Here is a 15,446-nt window from a genome sequence, read left to right on the forward strand (position 1 = left end):
GAATGAGGTGATGGATCCGTTCGGGAGATTCGTGTACCATTGGAGTGCCGAGCTGGATAAGCTCGAACCGAAACTCTTGCATATGTAGGCTTCCCTCAGCGGTCGGGGTATTGAAACGGTGAACATCCGCTACTTGTACGAGACTATATGATCGTCCGGGTCGATTGTGCTGTCGTACAGTTTCATGTTGGGGATGGTAAACTTCTTAGGCATGTCGGCTAGGGTGATCCCATCCACAAAAGGTGAATCCGCGTAACAGTGGGGCCTACTCTTCTTGGTTGAGACCGGCATTCCTGGGATGTGTCTCATCACTACTTTCACATCGGCCAATCTCTTGGCTAGTACCTGTTCCATAGGAGAAGGGGACGCCACTAGGTCATCCCGCTTGACCGGGTCGACTTTTGCAATTGTCTTCGGCACATTCCGTCAGACCGTCCCTCGCGGTGTGATTTGGTGATTCATTGCTTCGTGCACACCCTGGTAGCCTGGATCTTCGTTCATTCCTTCTGGTTGGATGACTCCCATGGTAACAGTTCTGGTGTTTCACCCTACATGAATGGTCGGAGGAGTCGTCTGGTAGACTCGGTCCGTCAGGATGGATGGGCTCGAGTGCTGCGGTTTGTTGGGTTTGGCTGTTCAACTCGTGGGGGTGAGCTGAGCCTAATTGGGTTTGTGTTGGGAAGGTTGATTGGAGGTAAGGTGGGACGGTAAGAATGGGTTGGTCTTGCGGGTTCGGGCTTTCTGTCACTGGACTGTCTTGATCTTGCGGCTGGGATGGGTCGGCTGAATGGTGTTCTGTTGGCGTATCTTTATCTCCATGTGTCAGGACAGAATCGTCGACCGCCGATGAGTTTAACGGACGTAGCCTTTTGTTGGAGACCGAGGGTCAGTGTTCTGGTGTGTGGAGAGGTTGCATGGATGGAATAGGGGCGCGGAACGGATTGGGGGGTGCCAGGCAGAAACTCTAGATCATAGAATTGACTCACCTTCTCCTTAAGAGATTGGTTTTCTGCCCTGATGGATGCATTTTCGGTCTGGATTTCATTGTTCTCGGTTTCCAGTATGGCTACCTTGTCCGAGTTCTGTTGCATGAGGGCGATCAGAGCCTCTAGTTTGGCCTTGAGGCCGGGGTTAGCGTTGTCGGAGTTGTCAGCCATGGAAACTTCCTCTACGTAGCAAGGTTCGTTGAGTCGAATGATTGCTAGAGGCCCCACGGTGGGCGCCAAACTATAGACGTAAAAATCTTCCTGTACGGAATGAGGGTCTGATCCCGTGAGGTTGAGGTCACTAGCGATCCGCTATACCAGCACAAGTAGAGAAACAAACGCATGAAGCGAACGGGAAACACCGGGGTGGTGTTTGCCGTAGGCACTCCGACCCTCAAGTCAGCAAGGCTGAAAGAGGCTAGTATAGTGAGGGTTAGGGAGTAGAGAGGTTACCGGAAGTCTAGTCGGAGACTGTGACTACGGCAGTGATGTGAAGTTCTCAAGTAGGAGCTTCGGGTGTGAAGGTGTAATGTAATGTCCCTTGTGAGAGGGTTGGCCTCTGTTTATATAGCGACTGTCTGGTCTCCCAATCCTGGTGGGAGTAGGAGTCCTAGTGTGACTTTGATACAAATACTAGAAGAATTAGGGTGGTGGTGAGATGTCTTACCAACGTCTGAATAGGAAGGTGATCTGAACAGGAAAACCACTTTGAGTAGGAAAGTGATCAGGAATAGGAAAGTGACTTCGAATAGGAGATTGATCAGGAATAGGAAAGTGACTTCGAATAGGAGATTGATCAGGAACAGGAAAGTGATCAGTGGAGGCCGTGGGCTTTGGACTCGCCTATAGGCTCAGGAAGTGAACTAGAACTGGGAAGCCCGTGCCCAAATGGTTTAGGCAGGCCGTATCTCGCGTATCAACTAGGACTAATCTGGCTTCGACCTTTTTGGGATTAGGCCCGATCTCTTCCTCACTGGTGGTCCTGTTTTCCTATTTGGGCCAAAGACGATTTTTGGCCCTAACAATGTTGGTACGCATTTTAAAATAAATTTGCATAAAATTGTTGATAATTTTATATAATAAAGATTAATTTAAGTGTTATTATAAATTTTGCAAACTATAAAATAACTTTATATAGAAAAAGTTTTTTTTATAATTTTTTTTATGAAAGTGTTGTTCAAACCAGTTTGCTTACAGTTCAACTAACCTCTAAATACTTTGAAACTACAAAATAAAAAAGATTTTTTGGTGCTCTATTATTTTATAAAATATTTGAATTATTCTCCCTCAAAAAAAAAAAAAAAAAAAAAAAATACAAATACAAATATCTAAATAAAATAAAGAAAATACTGATACCAGAAAAAAAGCGGATACGAGCAAGAACAGATTGGCGAACGGGGCATCAGCATAGGCATATAAGAAAAAGGGATTAGCATTAGCGTTAAAACTAAAAAAATGAATGAGAAGCCTCTTCCTTAAGACATCAGAATCAGCATCTCTTCTTCTTCCAACTTCTCTGGTGGCGGCTAGGGTTTTCTTCAACCATCACTCACTCAGCTCTCGCTTCTTCACTCTCCGTTCCTCCGCTTCTTCATTTTCAGCCTTCGCCATGCCAGGCGTCGATCCTCAACAGCTCGAGTGGCCGGCCACTAAAGTCCGCGACACCTTCATCAAATTCTTCGAAGACAAGAATCACGTTTACTGGAAATCCAGCCCCGTCGTGCCTCTCAGTGATCCAACTCTCTTGTTCGCTAATGCCGGTATAATTAATTATATTTTATTTAAATTTTGTTTTTGTTTCGGATTTGAATTGAAATATAATTGAATTGATACTCGACAGGCATGAACCAGTACAAGCCGATTTTTCTTGGGACGGCGGATCCGAACACTCAATTGAGTAAGCTAACACGTGCGTGTAACACACAGAAGTGTATTCGCGCGGGTGGGAAGCACAATGATTTGGATGATGTAGGGAAGGATACTTACCATCATACTTTCTTTGAAATGTTGGGAAACTGGTCATTTGGTGACTATTTTAAGCAAGAAGCTATTGAATGGGCTTGGGAGCTTCTTACAAAAGTTTATAGGCTACCTAGTGATCGAATTTATGCTACTTATTTTGGTGGAGATGAGAGCGCGGGTCTTGTGCCTGATACTGAAGCTAGACAGATTTGGCTCAAGTTTCTACCTCCTAGTCGTGTTCTGCCTTTTGGTTGTAAGGTATTTTTATTTTTGTCTACTTTGTAATATTAGAAACTTTATTTATTTCTTTAAAGTGTTAGTCATTTTTTTTTTTAAAAATAATTACGAGGGAAAAAATTATTCACTCAGTTAAATGACTTGTACCATAAGTAATTGGGTGCCTGTAAAATATCACTTGAGCATGCCGAGCTGCATGCCACCCTTACATAACTATGCATCATAGTTATAGTTTTAAAATTTTAATGTTATGTGAGATTAAAGGTCTGATTGTTACTCGAGCAAAGAACTGAGGTTAAGTTTAGCACAGGAAAGGAAACATGTGACTTGCTTGGTAAAGAAACAGAAAAGAGTCTCAAATTTAGCTCTTGCTCATGTAAATTATTCTGACATACGAACTATTAAGGTTCATTTAACAGACTCATCATGACAAAAGTTTATTGTTATGTATTTCAATGCTATTGAGGTGAATGGAATCTATAATTTATCCAATAGATAGACATATTCACTTCCACTACCATGTTTGCTTTATATACTTCAGTTCAGATTTTATCTCAATAGCTTCTTTCAAAATATTCTTGATATGATATGCTGTCCATAGCAGTTCACCCTTTTTCTTTTTTATCTGCTGCAATGCAAACATAATATTCGATGATTAATTTGGGTTTCAATTTTTGGTTTTTCTGTTATTTTGTCATGTTGGTGCAAATGCAATATCTAAATTGGTTTTGTTTTTCTTTTTTTCTTTAATGAAGGATAATTTTTGGGAGATGGGTGATACTGGTCCTTGTGGGCCTTGCACTGAAATTCACTTTGATAGAATTGGTAACCGCGATGCTGCATCATTGGTTAATAATGACGATCCTACATGCATCGAGATATGGAACCTTGTCTTTATTCAGGTATAATATTAAGAACTTGGAATTTGGTCAAACATTAATGATGATGATATGTGCTTGGCATTTCTATTTGCTGGTTTCTGCTCACATGGCAAGAAGGATAACATTTGCACATCCGTTGACTTCTCTCTGGATATCTGTATGATGTTTAGCAATTGGATTTTTTATTGGTGGTTTTTTTTTTTTTTTTTTTGGTCCTACAGTTCAACAGAGAAAGTGATGGCTCCTTAAAACCTTTGCCTGCTAAGCATGTTGACACTGGAATGGGTTTTGAAAGATTGACATCCATACTTCAGAACAAGATGAGCAACTATGATACTGATGTATTCTTGCCCATCTTTGATGCTATTCAACAAGTAAGATGATGGATATTTATGACTTGGTTTTTAATTTTTACTGTAAGACTTCAAGGTTTTTCCTTAAGATTGTTGCTTCATTGTAAAGCTGCTTTTATTGTGTTTCTAGGATAAAAAATGTCGTTGTTTATTCTTTTAAAATAAATTGTTGAGTACTTTTATTATACATATGCTTGAATTGTGGATTTCTGTTTATCTCATTCTCTGCAATTCCTTTTTCCTTCTTGTAGGCAACAGGTGCTCGTCCATATTCAGGAAAAGTTGGAGCAGATGATGTAGACAAGGTTGATATGGCATATAGGGTTGTAGCTGATCATATTAGAACTCTCTCATTTGCTATTGCTGATGGTTCTTGTCCAGGTAGATTTGTGAACGTTGAGATTCATGTTTGCTTGTTTTTATCTAGTTGTATGATTCTTCTAGTTTAGAGAGCTGTGTTCTTGCTTACTGGTTAAACTGAAGACTATTTGCTTTAATTTATCTTTCCTTTGCGTGTTGGCTATGTTGAACTTTTCAAATATCACGTCTGATATTTATGTTTCCTTTGTAGGCAATGAGGGTCGTGAATATGTTCTAAGGCGTATTCTTCGTCGAGCTGTTCGATATGGAACTGAGGTTCTAAAAGCTCAAGAAGGATTTTTCAATGGGTAGGCCGGACTATATGCTTTTAACTTATATACCAAATTGAAAAATTTTAATTTAAAATTGTGAGTAGAAATGAGATAGAATTATGCAAATTATCTATTTATATTATCCTAGTCTGAGAGTGGAATTAATTAAAGTCAAAGGTTAGCTTTTAGTATTGGCAACTCAGTAGTTCTCAAAACTGTTGGAGTTTTGTTATTTGTCCTCTAATCTCCACATACTGTGATTTCTTGGTACAATCTGAACATATATATCTTGTTTTCCTGTCCACTGTTTCACTATAATTGATAATTTCTGTGTTAAATGCAGGCTTGTTAATGTTGTCGTAAGAGTGATGGGTGATGTTTTTCCAGAACTGAAGCAACATGAAGCTCACATTAGGGATATCATTGCTGCAGAAGAAGCTAGTTTTGGCAAGACTTTGCTTAAAGTAAGCATGAGTGTTGTATATTCTACAGTTTTCATATCTTTGCATTGATTTGTAATCTATATCATTGATTTTTTTTAAGGAGTTAACTTGTTGTGTACTTCATCATTTGCCCATGCTTTCTTGATTGATAAAAAATTCAAATCAATTCTGTATGATATTGATGTTTAACTTTTGTAGTGATAAGTCCATATATCTTTATCTGAATTCACCAAATAATGAATTTAGTTGTACAATTCTGTGAAGTTAACTGATGTTTAGAGTTTAAGCATGATAATTCCTATGAATGTGCTAGAAAATTAACTGATTTTGTTCTTCCTTTTATCTTTCTGTGATAGTGTTTGAACAATGTTTCTGGCTAAAATGTGGATTTGTATTGGTGAAATGTATTAATTCAATTTTGAAAATTTGTAGGCATGATCTGGTGCTATGTCTTTTGATAACGTGCATTGCTTTCTCCAGTGGAAGATATTACAAAACCTTGTTTTATAGAGTGACTGATGCCAATTTTCATTCAGGGAATTGAAAAATTTAAGAAGGCTGCTCAGGATGTTCAGGGGAAAGTTTTGAGTGGGCAGGCAAGTATATTATTACTTATTTTGTATCCCTTAAAAAATATATATTTCTTCCCATCGTTGTCATATCTTTGGTGACCGCATACTTTTTTATTGCGTTGTGCAGTTGTTGATGAAATAACTTTTCTCCACTACCAGCATTATTTAGTCCTAGTTAGGAATCAATTATTGAGTATTAGCCGTTGGTTTATCTCTTCCACTAGTTCTGTGATGCCGCTGTCACTTGATATTTAAAAAAACATTTCTTTAACTTAGGCTTGGTATATCACCCCTTCCTACCCGAAATACCTCACACAACCCCCACTGTACATTGTTTTATCTGTTTCCTGATTTTATGTGCAGTACTAAGTCATTGTTGCACCCGCTGCAATATTAAATTATATTTCTTTTCTTTCTGTCTGAACCAAGGTAATTGCGAATGTCAATCTTGAAAAGAAGACAAAATGTCTTCAAATGAATGAAATTATCTGCAAAAAGGGTCTACAGTATATTTCTATTTGGAATAGACAATTTTTCTTTGTATTCTTTACTTCTAAATGATTAAGAGATTTAAAATTTTTGTTTAGGGTAAGAATTACCCTGATTGTTTTTACCTGTTGATGTCTTCAAATCTTTGACTTATGGTTGCAGGATGCATTTATCTTGTGGGACACATATGGATTCCCATTAGATCTAACTCAGGTACATTTATTGCTTTCTTTATGTTTTAAACATTCACCTATGTTCCTTCGCCTTCTAATGCTTTTCGTATGCCAGTTGATGGCAGAAGAAAGAGGTTTACTGGTTGACAAGGAGGGTTTTGATAAAGCTATGGATGAGGCACGTGAAAGATCAAGGAGTGCTCAGAATAAGGTATTAGGGTACTTTGTTTTATATATATATAATGAGTCAACACGGGAACTAGAAACTACAATTACTTGCTGAAAAGCTGTCCTTCAGTTCAAAATAACTGATAAGAAAAAGGAAATGATATGAATAAGTGACAAAAAATGTTACAGAAATGAAGGAAAATTATTTTGCATTAAGGCAGCTCGTCACCTTTGTGCTCATATCAATTTTTTGCCAGCAAGCTGGTGGTGCCATTGTCATGGATGCTGATGCTACCTCTGCATTGCACAAGAGAGGAGTTTCTGCAACAGATGATTCCTTCAAGTTTATTTGGTTCCAGGTTAGTATACCACTCTTATCAGATATAATATGCTGAATTACATTGTTATAGTGAGTTTGGTTTATACCATGGTTTTACAAGGATAAAATTGGCTTTTCTAGATTCATGATTAGAAGAAACAATTCTTTGTATGGGTTTTAGGACAGCTTGTCCATTTTTTTGTATCCTTTCTTCTTGATACAAAATTTTTGTCTCTTAGCAAAAGAAACTATTCTAGGATGGTTGTACAATGTTAAGTTTGTTTTCTTGCTGAACTGTATGTGACATCTGAACTTCTTGATAGATCCTTAATTAGAAATACCATTTTATATCTTCTTTTAAACAACTTTGGTTTCTAGTTTTACAAATGGAATCTTCAAGGAGTCACAATGTTTCCTGGTGTGTCTAGTTTTCAAAAGTATACGTTATGTTCCCTTCTTTGAGATAATGCTGATTGGAGTTTGTTAGAAAAGTGTAGATCTCGAACAATTCTTTTATTTTCTCCTTCTGTAGTATCCATCTTTTTTTTTTTTTTTTTTCCACTTATTGGTATTATAAAATGCTTTAATATACAGTTATTACTCTTTTCCCTTTTTGCGATTCGACTGTTGCATGTTATGCTGATTTTCTTAAGCTATCTATTTCATTTCAGGACCATGCAACTGTGATAAAAGCTATCTATACTGGTTCAGAGTTCATAGAANAGCGTTGTATATTCTACAGTTTTCATATCTTTGCATTGATTTGTAATCTATATCATTGATTTTTTTTAAGGAGTTAACTTGTTTTGTACTGTATCATTTGCCCATGCTTTCTTGATTGATAAAAAATTCAAATCAATTCTGTATGATATTGATATTTAACTTTTGTAGTGATAAGTCCATATATCTTTATCTGAATTCACCAAATAATGAATTTAGTTGTACAATTCTGTGAAGTTAACTGATGTTTAGAGTTCAAGCATGATAATTCCTATGAATGTGCTAGAAAATTAACTGATTTTGTTCTTCCTTTTATCTTTCTGTGATAGTGTTTGAACAATGTTTCTGGCTAAAATGTGGATTTGTATTGGTGAAATGTATTAATTCAATTTTGAAAATTTGTAGGCATGATCTGGTTCTATGTCTTTTGATAACGTGCATTGCTTTCTCCAGTGGAAGATATTACAAAACCTTGTTTTATAGAGTGACTGATGCCAATTTTCATTCAGGGAATTGAAAAATTTAAGAAGGCTGCTCAGGATGTTCAGGGGAAAGTTTTGAGTGGGCAGGCAAGTATATTATTACTTATTTTGTATCCCTTAAAAAATATATATTTCTTCCCATCGTTGTCATATCTTTGGTGACCGCATACTTTTTTATTGCGTTGTGCAGTTGTTGATGAAATAACTTTTCTCCACTACCAGCATTATTTAGTCCTAGTTAGGAATCAATTATTGAGTATTAGCCGTTGGTTTATCTCTTCCACTAGTTCTGTGATGCCGCTGTCACTTGATATTTAAAAAAACATTTCTTTAACTTAGGCTTGGTATATCACCCCTTCCTACCCGAAATACCTCACACAACCCCCACTGTACATTGTTTTATCTGTTTCCTGATTTTATGTGCAGTACTAAGTCATTGTTGCACCCGCTGCAATATTAAATTATATTTCTTTTCTTTCTGTCTGAACCAAGGTAATTGCGAATGTCAATCTTGAAAAGAAGACAAAATGTCTTCAAATGAATGAAATTATCTGCAAAAAGGGTCTACAGTATATTTCTATTTGGAATAGACAATTTTTCTTTGTATTCTTTACTTCTAAATGATTAAGAGATTTAAAATTTTTGTTTAGGGTAAGAATTACCCTGATTGTTTTTACCTGTTGATGTCTTCAAATCTTTGACTTATGGTTGCAGGATGCATTTATCTTGTGGGACACATATGGATTCCCATTAGATCTAACTCAGGTACATTTATTGCTTTCTTTATGTTTTAAACATTCACCTATGTTCCTTCGCCTTCTAATGCTTTTCGTATGCCAGTTGATGGCAGAAGAAAGAGGTTTACTGGTTGACAAGGAGGGTTTTGATAAAGCTATGGATGAGGCACGTGAAAGATCAAGGAGTGCTCAGAATAAGGTATTAGGGTACTTTGTTTTATATATATATAATGAGTCAACACGGGAACTAGAAACTACAATTACTTGCTGAAAAGCTGTCCTTCAGTTCAAAATAACTGATAAGAAAAAGGAAATGATATGAATAAGTGACAAAAAATGTTACAGAAATGAAGGAAAATTATTTTGCATTAAGGCAGCTCGTCACCTTTGTGCTCATATCAATTTTTTGCCAGCAAGCTGGTGGTGCCATTGTCATGGATGCTGATGCTACCTCTGCATTGCACAAGAGAGGAGTTTCTGCAACAGATGATTCCTTCAAGTTTATTTGGTTCCAGGTTAGTATACCACTCTTATCAGATATAATATGCTGAATTACATTGTTATAGTGAGTTTGGTTTATACCATGGTTTTACAAGGATAAAATTGGCTTTTCTAGATTCATGATTAGAAGAAACAATTCTTTGTATGGGTTTTAGGACAGCTTGTCCATTTTTTTGTATCCTTTCTTCTTGATACAAAATTTTTGTCTCTTAGCAAAAGAAACTATTCTAGGATGGTTGTACAATGTTAAGTTTGTTTTCTTGCTGAACTGTATGTGACATCTGAACTTCTTGATAGATCCTTAATTAGAAATACCATTTTATATCTTCTTTTAAACAACTTTGGTTTCTAGTTTTACAAATGGAATCTTCAAGGAGTCACAATGTTTCCTGGTGTGTCTAGTTTTCAAAAGTATACGTTATGTTCCCTTCTTTGAGATAATGCTGATTGGAGTTTGTTAGAAAAGTGTAGATCTCGAACAATTCTTTTATTTTCTCCTTCTGTAGTATCCATCTTTTTTTTTTTTTTTTTCCACTTATTGGTATTATAAAATGCTTTAATATACAGTTATTACTCTTTTCCCTTTTTGCGATTCGACTGTTGCATGTTATGCTGATTTTCTTAAGCTATCTATTTCATTTCAGGACCATGCAACTGTGATAAAAGCTATCTATACTGGTTCAGAGTTCATAGAAAGTGCGGCTTGTGGCAATGAAATTGGTATTCTCTTGGAATCCACAAGTTTCTATGCTGAGCAAGGTGGTCAGGTACACTGCACCTCTTTCTTGATTTTCATTGGCTACTTGTACCTTATGCTGTGTATGTTTAAATTTAAATGGAGAGAGAATCTAACTGAAGAGACATTCACGGGTTATTAGGTCTTTGTTATATTGTAGTCGAGTGGGTATTTTTTAGGTTTTTAGAGAGGCTCTTTATTGCATCTAATGTGTTTGAACTTCTTATAGGGAAGTTCACTTGCTTCAACTGATCTTACAACAAATTTTTTTCAGAAAACTAAAGATTTTCTAAAACAAAATTGTCTTGCTCTTTCTTTGAAGCCCTTCGGTGAGTTTGAGCAATTAGTCTTCTTTAATAGGTTAGTGGCCTAGGGGACAGTCTGCTGCATGTCACTAATAGTACACCTTAAGTGGAGGGGGAGGGATGTATAACTTGTTATTGTGATTGTAATATAATGGCTTGCTTTTTTAAAGTCCAATGGTGAGTTTGAGCCATTAATCTTGTTTAATAGGTTAATGGCCTAGGGCACAGTCTTCTGTATGTAGCCAAATTGGACACCTAAAGTGGAAGAGGAGTGATGCATAACTTGTTATTGTGATTTTAATATAATCTTCCAGATGGATGCTGTTACTCTTAATCTAACACACAGAGTCTATAGAAGGATAGAAGGTTCCTTGACAGTAAAATGCTGAAACTTTGTGTTTACTTCAGTTACATAATCATGATTTGACCCTTAATGATTGCTATGCTATTTTTCTCAATTTCCCTTTTTCTTTTGGTCGTTTGTGACATGCATTCAACATTATTTTTTCTGGTTATAGATTTTTGACACTGGATCATTGGAAGGTCCCTTTGGCTCATTCCAAGTATGTAATGTTCAAATTTTCGGAGGTTTTATTCTTCATATTGGTTCTTTTAGTGGAGAAAGTGGCAGATTCTCTGTGGGTGATAAAGTAACATGCAAGGTAAGCTCTCCACTGTACAAATTCCTCCTATTATTAATCTTGTTATTTTTTATGTTTGTCTCTTTTTAGCTCTTTTTTTTTATCATGCAGGTTGACTATGAAAGGAGAACGCTCGTTGCCCCTAATCATACTTGCACACATATGTTAAACTTTGCTCTTAGGGTAATGTTTAAACTACCAGTCATTGTGGACTCGCAAACTTCTTATATCATTATTTTAAAATCAGTTTATGCTTCTCAATTTTCTCAATAATTATCTGCAGGAAGTACTTGGTGACCATGTTGATCAAAAAGGATCCATTGTTCTTCCTGAAAAATTAAGATTCGACTTTTCTCATGGTAATGTGTATATATATGTGTGTGTGTGTGTGTGTGTGTGTGTGTGTGTGTGTGTACACACACATTTAGAGATAGAGATCAAATAGCCGAATATTCCAGTAATTAGGTGTTCATAGACTTCTTATATTATCCTAGTCGGACTGGAATTCTCAAAATCATTAGAATTAGGGACCTTTAACAGAAAATGTAGGTTTATTGAAGACCAATTTGGGACTCAATTCATTAATGTAGAGTTTATGAGGATGCTTTAGAGGTTGTTTGTCTTTTGTGGAACAAAATTCATTTTTGGGCATTATTATGGGTGCTGATCACTGAGAAATTCCCCAACTTTTTTCTAGTTTCATTTTGGGTAAGTGGGGTGCTGTCTTCCACTAAAGACTGATATTGTTTGCATAGGAGCATACTGTGGAGATGTTAAGCTACTGATTTCTTTTGTATATATGATGCTCGAACTCTGGTCCACATTAGTATGTTCTTACTCTTTTTTTGTTATAAAATTGTAAATTTACTTAATTTAGATTCCACAGTAATGAAATGTTTCTAGTGTGCTGGAACTACAGAAATTATAGTTTTGTACCTGCAAAATCACCTGTTATTTCTAAATGGTGCCAAGAAGTATAAATTTATTTGACCCTAAATTCATGGTAACTTGGTTTTCAAATCCAAGTGTGACATTAATAGGAGGTTGCATGAGGGCCCTACTCAAATCATAAGTTCACAAAATGTAATTATATAGAGCATAAGTGGAATCTTTTTCTATGGATGCAACAATATATTTTTCATAATTGTTTTTTGCTGCTCCATTTTCAATAGGCAAGCCAGTTGATCCTGAAAAATTGAGAAGAATTGAGTCAATTGTGAACGAGCAAATCAAAGCTGAATTAGATGTTTTTGCGAAGGAGGCAACCCTTGCCGAAGCCAAGCGTATCAACGGTTTGCGAGCTGTTTTTGGAGAGGTAGGCAGTGCTTTTTTTTGTTGTTTTTATTTTTGGATCTGGATTTGTAGTATGTCAAAATCCAGTTCTTTAAAATATTCTGTTTCTGATGCAGGTCTATCCTGATCCTGTTAGAGTTGTGGCAATTGGTCAAAAGGTTGAGGATCTTTTAGCTGATCCAGACAATCAAGAGTGGTCATCAATTTCATCAGAATTATGTGGAGGTTGGTATCTTGTAATCAGTTTGCTTTTTTCCTGGATTCTTGCTTCAAATTTTGCACTGAAGTTGATTTAATTGATACATTTAGGGACACATATATCAAATACTCGGGAAGCTAAAGCATTTGCTCTTCTATCTGAGGAGGGCATTGCTAAAGGAATCCGAAGAATAACTGCTGTCACAACTGATGTTGCTTTTAAGGCAATGGAATCGGCATCCTTGCTTGAGCAGGAAGTAAACGAGGCATCAAAGATAGATGGAAGCTTGCTAGAAAAGGTCTATTACTTTCTGCTCTCTTTATTCCTTTGGCTTTGATGTGCAGTAACCTCATACGAAAACTTTCATGGTTTTTAATCTTAATTCCAGCATATGTTATCTCAGTTCTTCCCTTTAAGTACTATTTGTTTTGTTAGGAGTCTTTAGAAGCTAGGGAAAAGAAAAACCAGAATATTTTTTCTTTGTTTTGTACGCTTATGAATTCATTGATAGAGAATATTGATGCTGATGGAGTGGAAACTTGTTGGCTGCATCACTTTTCAACAATTTTTTTCTGAATTTAATTCTCAGAGAGCAACCAGCTAGATTTAGTTTTTGGTTTATCTTGATTGTAATGTTTTCTCTTTACCAGACAAATTATGTGAATGTTCTAATACAAGTCCAGTTCTTTCTGACCATGCTAATTTTTACAGAAAGTGGCTTCTTTGAAAAGTACTGTAGATGCAGCAGCAATTCCAGCAGCCAAGAAAGCTGATATCAGGGCCAAGATTGCCTTGCTTCAGGTATTTTAGCTGGCTAGGCTGAAGAAGACACTGCTTCTTAGCTCTCTGTGTCATGTTTGTTTGTTTCACTTTGTTCCCATGCAGTTTGGGTCCATTACTGTCACGTATTGTGCTGAGTTGTATTATTCTGTAGAATCAAGTGAGAAAGGCACAAAAGAAGATCGCTGAAGAAAATATTCAGAAAGCTGTCAAGGTTGCAACTCAGACGGCTGAAGTTGCTGCTTCAGATGGGAAAGCATTCTGCATCTCTCATGTTGAGGTTGGCTTGGATGCAGCTGCGGTTCGTGAAGCTGTTTTGAAAGTCATTGAGCAGAAGGTTTGTTAGCCTTCTCTTGCTTTGTGGAAGACCTACTTTATTTATTTTCCAGTCGTGCTTCTTATGTACTCATTCAAAACAAGTTATGACGATGCTGGTTGATGGACAGGGAATATCGGTTATGGTCTTCAGTACAGATGAAACCACAAATAAGGCTGTGGTATGTGCGGGTGTACCTGAGAAGTCAGACAAGGCAAAGCAGTTGGAGGTATCAGAGTGGTTGACAGCAGCGCTGGAGCCTTTGAAAGGGAGGTGTGGTAAAGGAAAAGGTGGTCTTGCTTCTGGCCAGGTTAGTGGTTTTCACATGTTCAACAGGCCAATTGCCATTACAAGACAATTTGATTTTTATTGCTATGAAAACCATTGTCCAAGTCATAACAATTGTTTTGGTCCAATTGGACTGAAGAGAAAAATTGTGGATTAAGTTTCAGTTTGGTACCCCATTTTGTTCAAGTAAGTCAAACCCAATTTTATGATTTAGAAAGCCTTAAACACACTGTTGGATTCTAATATCATGAAAATTATATGCAGCTATTTTCTTTTTATTTTAATGGGAAAACTTTTCTAGGTCATTCTATGTTAGTGGTCAGGAAAATCAATTGTTCTTTTTTTCCTTTTTGTGACTGCATTCAAACAATTTAATTTTGGAAGTTAAATTGAAAGTAAAATCGGTGTCCTATTTCATGAATTCAAGCTCGATCTAAACTAATTTTGAACAATCCCACAAAATCCTTAACAATCATTGATTTGCCTTCTTCCATCTTCCCAAAGCTCCCAAAGGTTTGTTTGGTTATCCTATTTGGCCACCATCTTAACCTCACCTCTGTTAATATAATTCTGTACTCATCTTAAAGCTCTCTGTATTATACCTCCTTTGGAGAGTTGAGTTAAGGATCTCTTTTGTTCTTGGGTTTTCAGGGAACAGACGCAGCACAAGTGAGCAAGGCCATGGATTTGGCGACAGCATTTGCATCGATGAAATTGAGATGATCATAAGATTTTCCAGTGTTGTTTCCACAAGAAATATGAGATTGCTGTTATCAACTTGTGGTTGATGTACTGAAACACAATAGGAAACAGCCAAATATAAGAAAATGATTACGGTTGTTACTGCAACCAGGAAAGTGGCAGTAATGGTTAATTTATAATGAAAATGGTTATGTTCTTGTGCTGTATTCACCCCTTATATAATCTATTTATTAAGAAAGGTTATGCTCTTATTCCTTTTTTAAAAGTGTTTTTTTTTTTTTGGTAAAGTTTGTTCTTGAGGATTTAATATTATATTTTTCCAATATAAATGGGTATAATATTGGTTTAAATGATAAACAAAAAACAATAACCTTTCTTTATCTTCATTAGTGAAACTTATCCGAGCTGTAATGTAGGTTTCAGGGTTAAAGTTATTTGGTAGTAATTGTAGTTATCCCTAATTTAGCGTATAAAATAATGATCACTGTCATTTTCTGATTTATGATGGTGGGATTAATTTTTCAATTTTCA

The 15,446-nt window shown here is 36.3% G+C and overlaps 1 protein-coding gene across 1 annotated transcript; it reads left to right on the forward strand.

The window, feature by feature from the left end:
• Positions 1–2,430: 2,430 nt before the first annotated feature.
• LOC116137811 (alanine--tRNA ligase) lies at positions 2,431–15,196 on the forward strand. Its single transcript, XM_031423512.1, has 22 exons — positions 2,431–2,746; positions 2,827–3,206; positions 3,941–4,087; positions 4,288–4,440; positions 4,671–4,800; positions 4,991–5,087; positions 5,395–5,515; positions 6,031–6,090; positions 6,718–6,768; positions 6,844–6,939; positions 7,154–7,255; positions 10,300–10,422; positions 11,215–11,358; positions 11,449–11,520; positions 11,621–11,696; positions 12,510–12,652; positions 12,747–12,855; positions 12,940–13,127; positions 13,541–13,630; positions 13,764–13,946; positions 14,056–14,235; positions 14,865–15,196. Exons 1-22 carry the CDS (start codon positions 2,446–2,448, stop codon positions 14,934–14,936), a joined length of 3,018 nt encoding a protein of 1,005 aa, XP_031279372.1. The 5' UTR covers positions 2,431–2,445; the 3' UTR covers positions 14,937–15,196.
• The last annotated feature ends 250 nt before the right edge of the window (positions 15,197–15,446 follow it).

The sequence above is a fragment of the Pistacia vera genome, unplaced genomic scaffold (assembly GCF_008641045.1).
Source record: "Pistacia vera cultivar Batoury unplaced genomic scaffold, PisVer_v2 Contig334, whole genome shotgun sequence".
NCBI classification, from domain to species: Eukaryota; Viridiplantae; Streptophyta; class Magnoliopsida; order Sapindales; family Anacardiaceae; genus Pistacia; species Pistacia vera.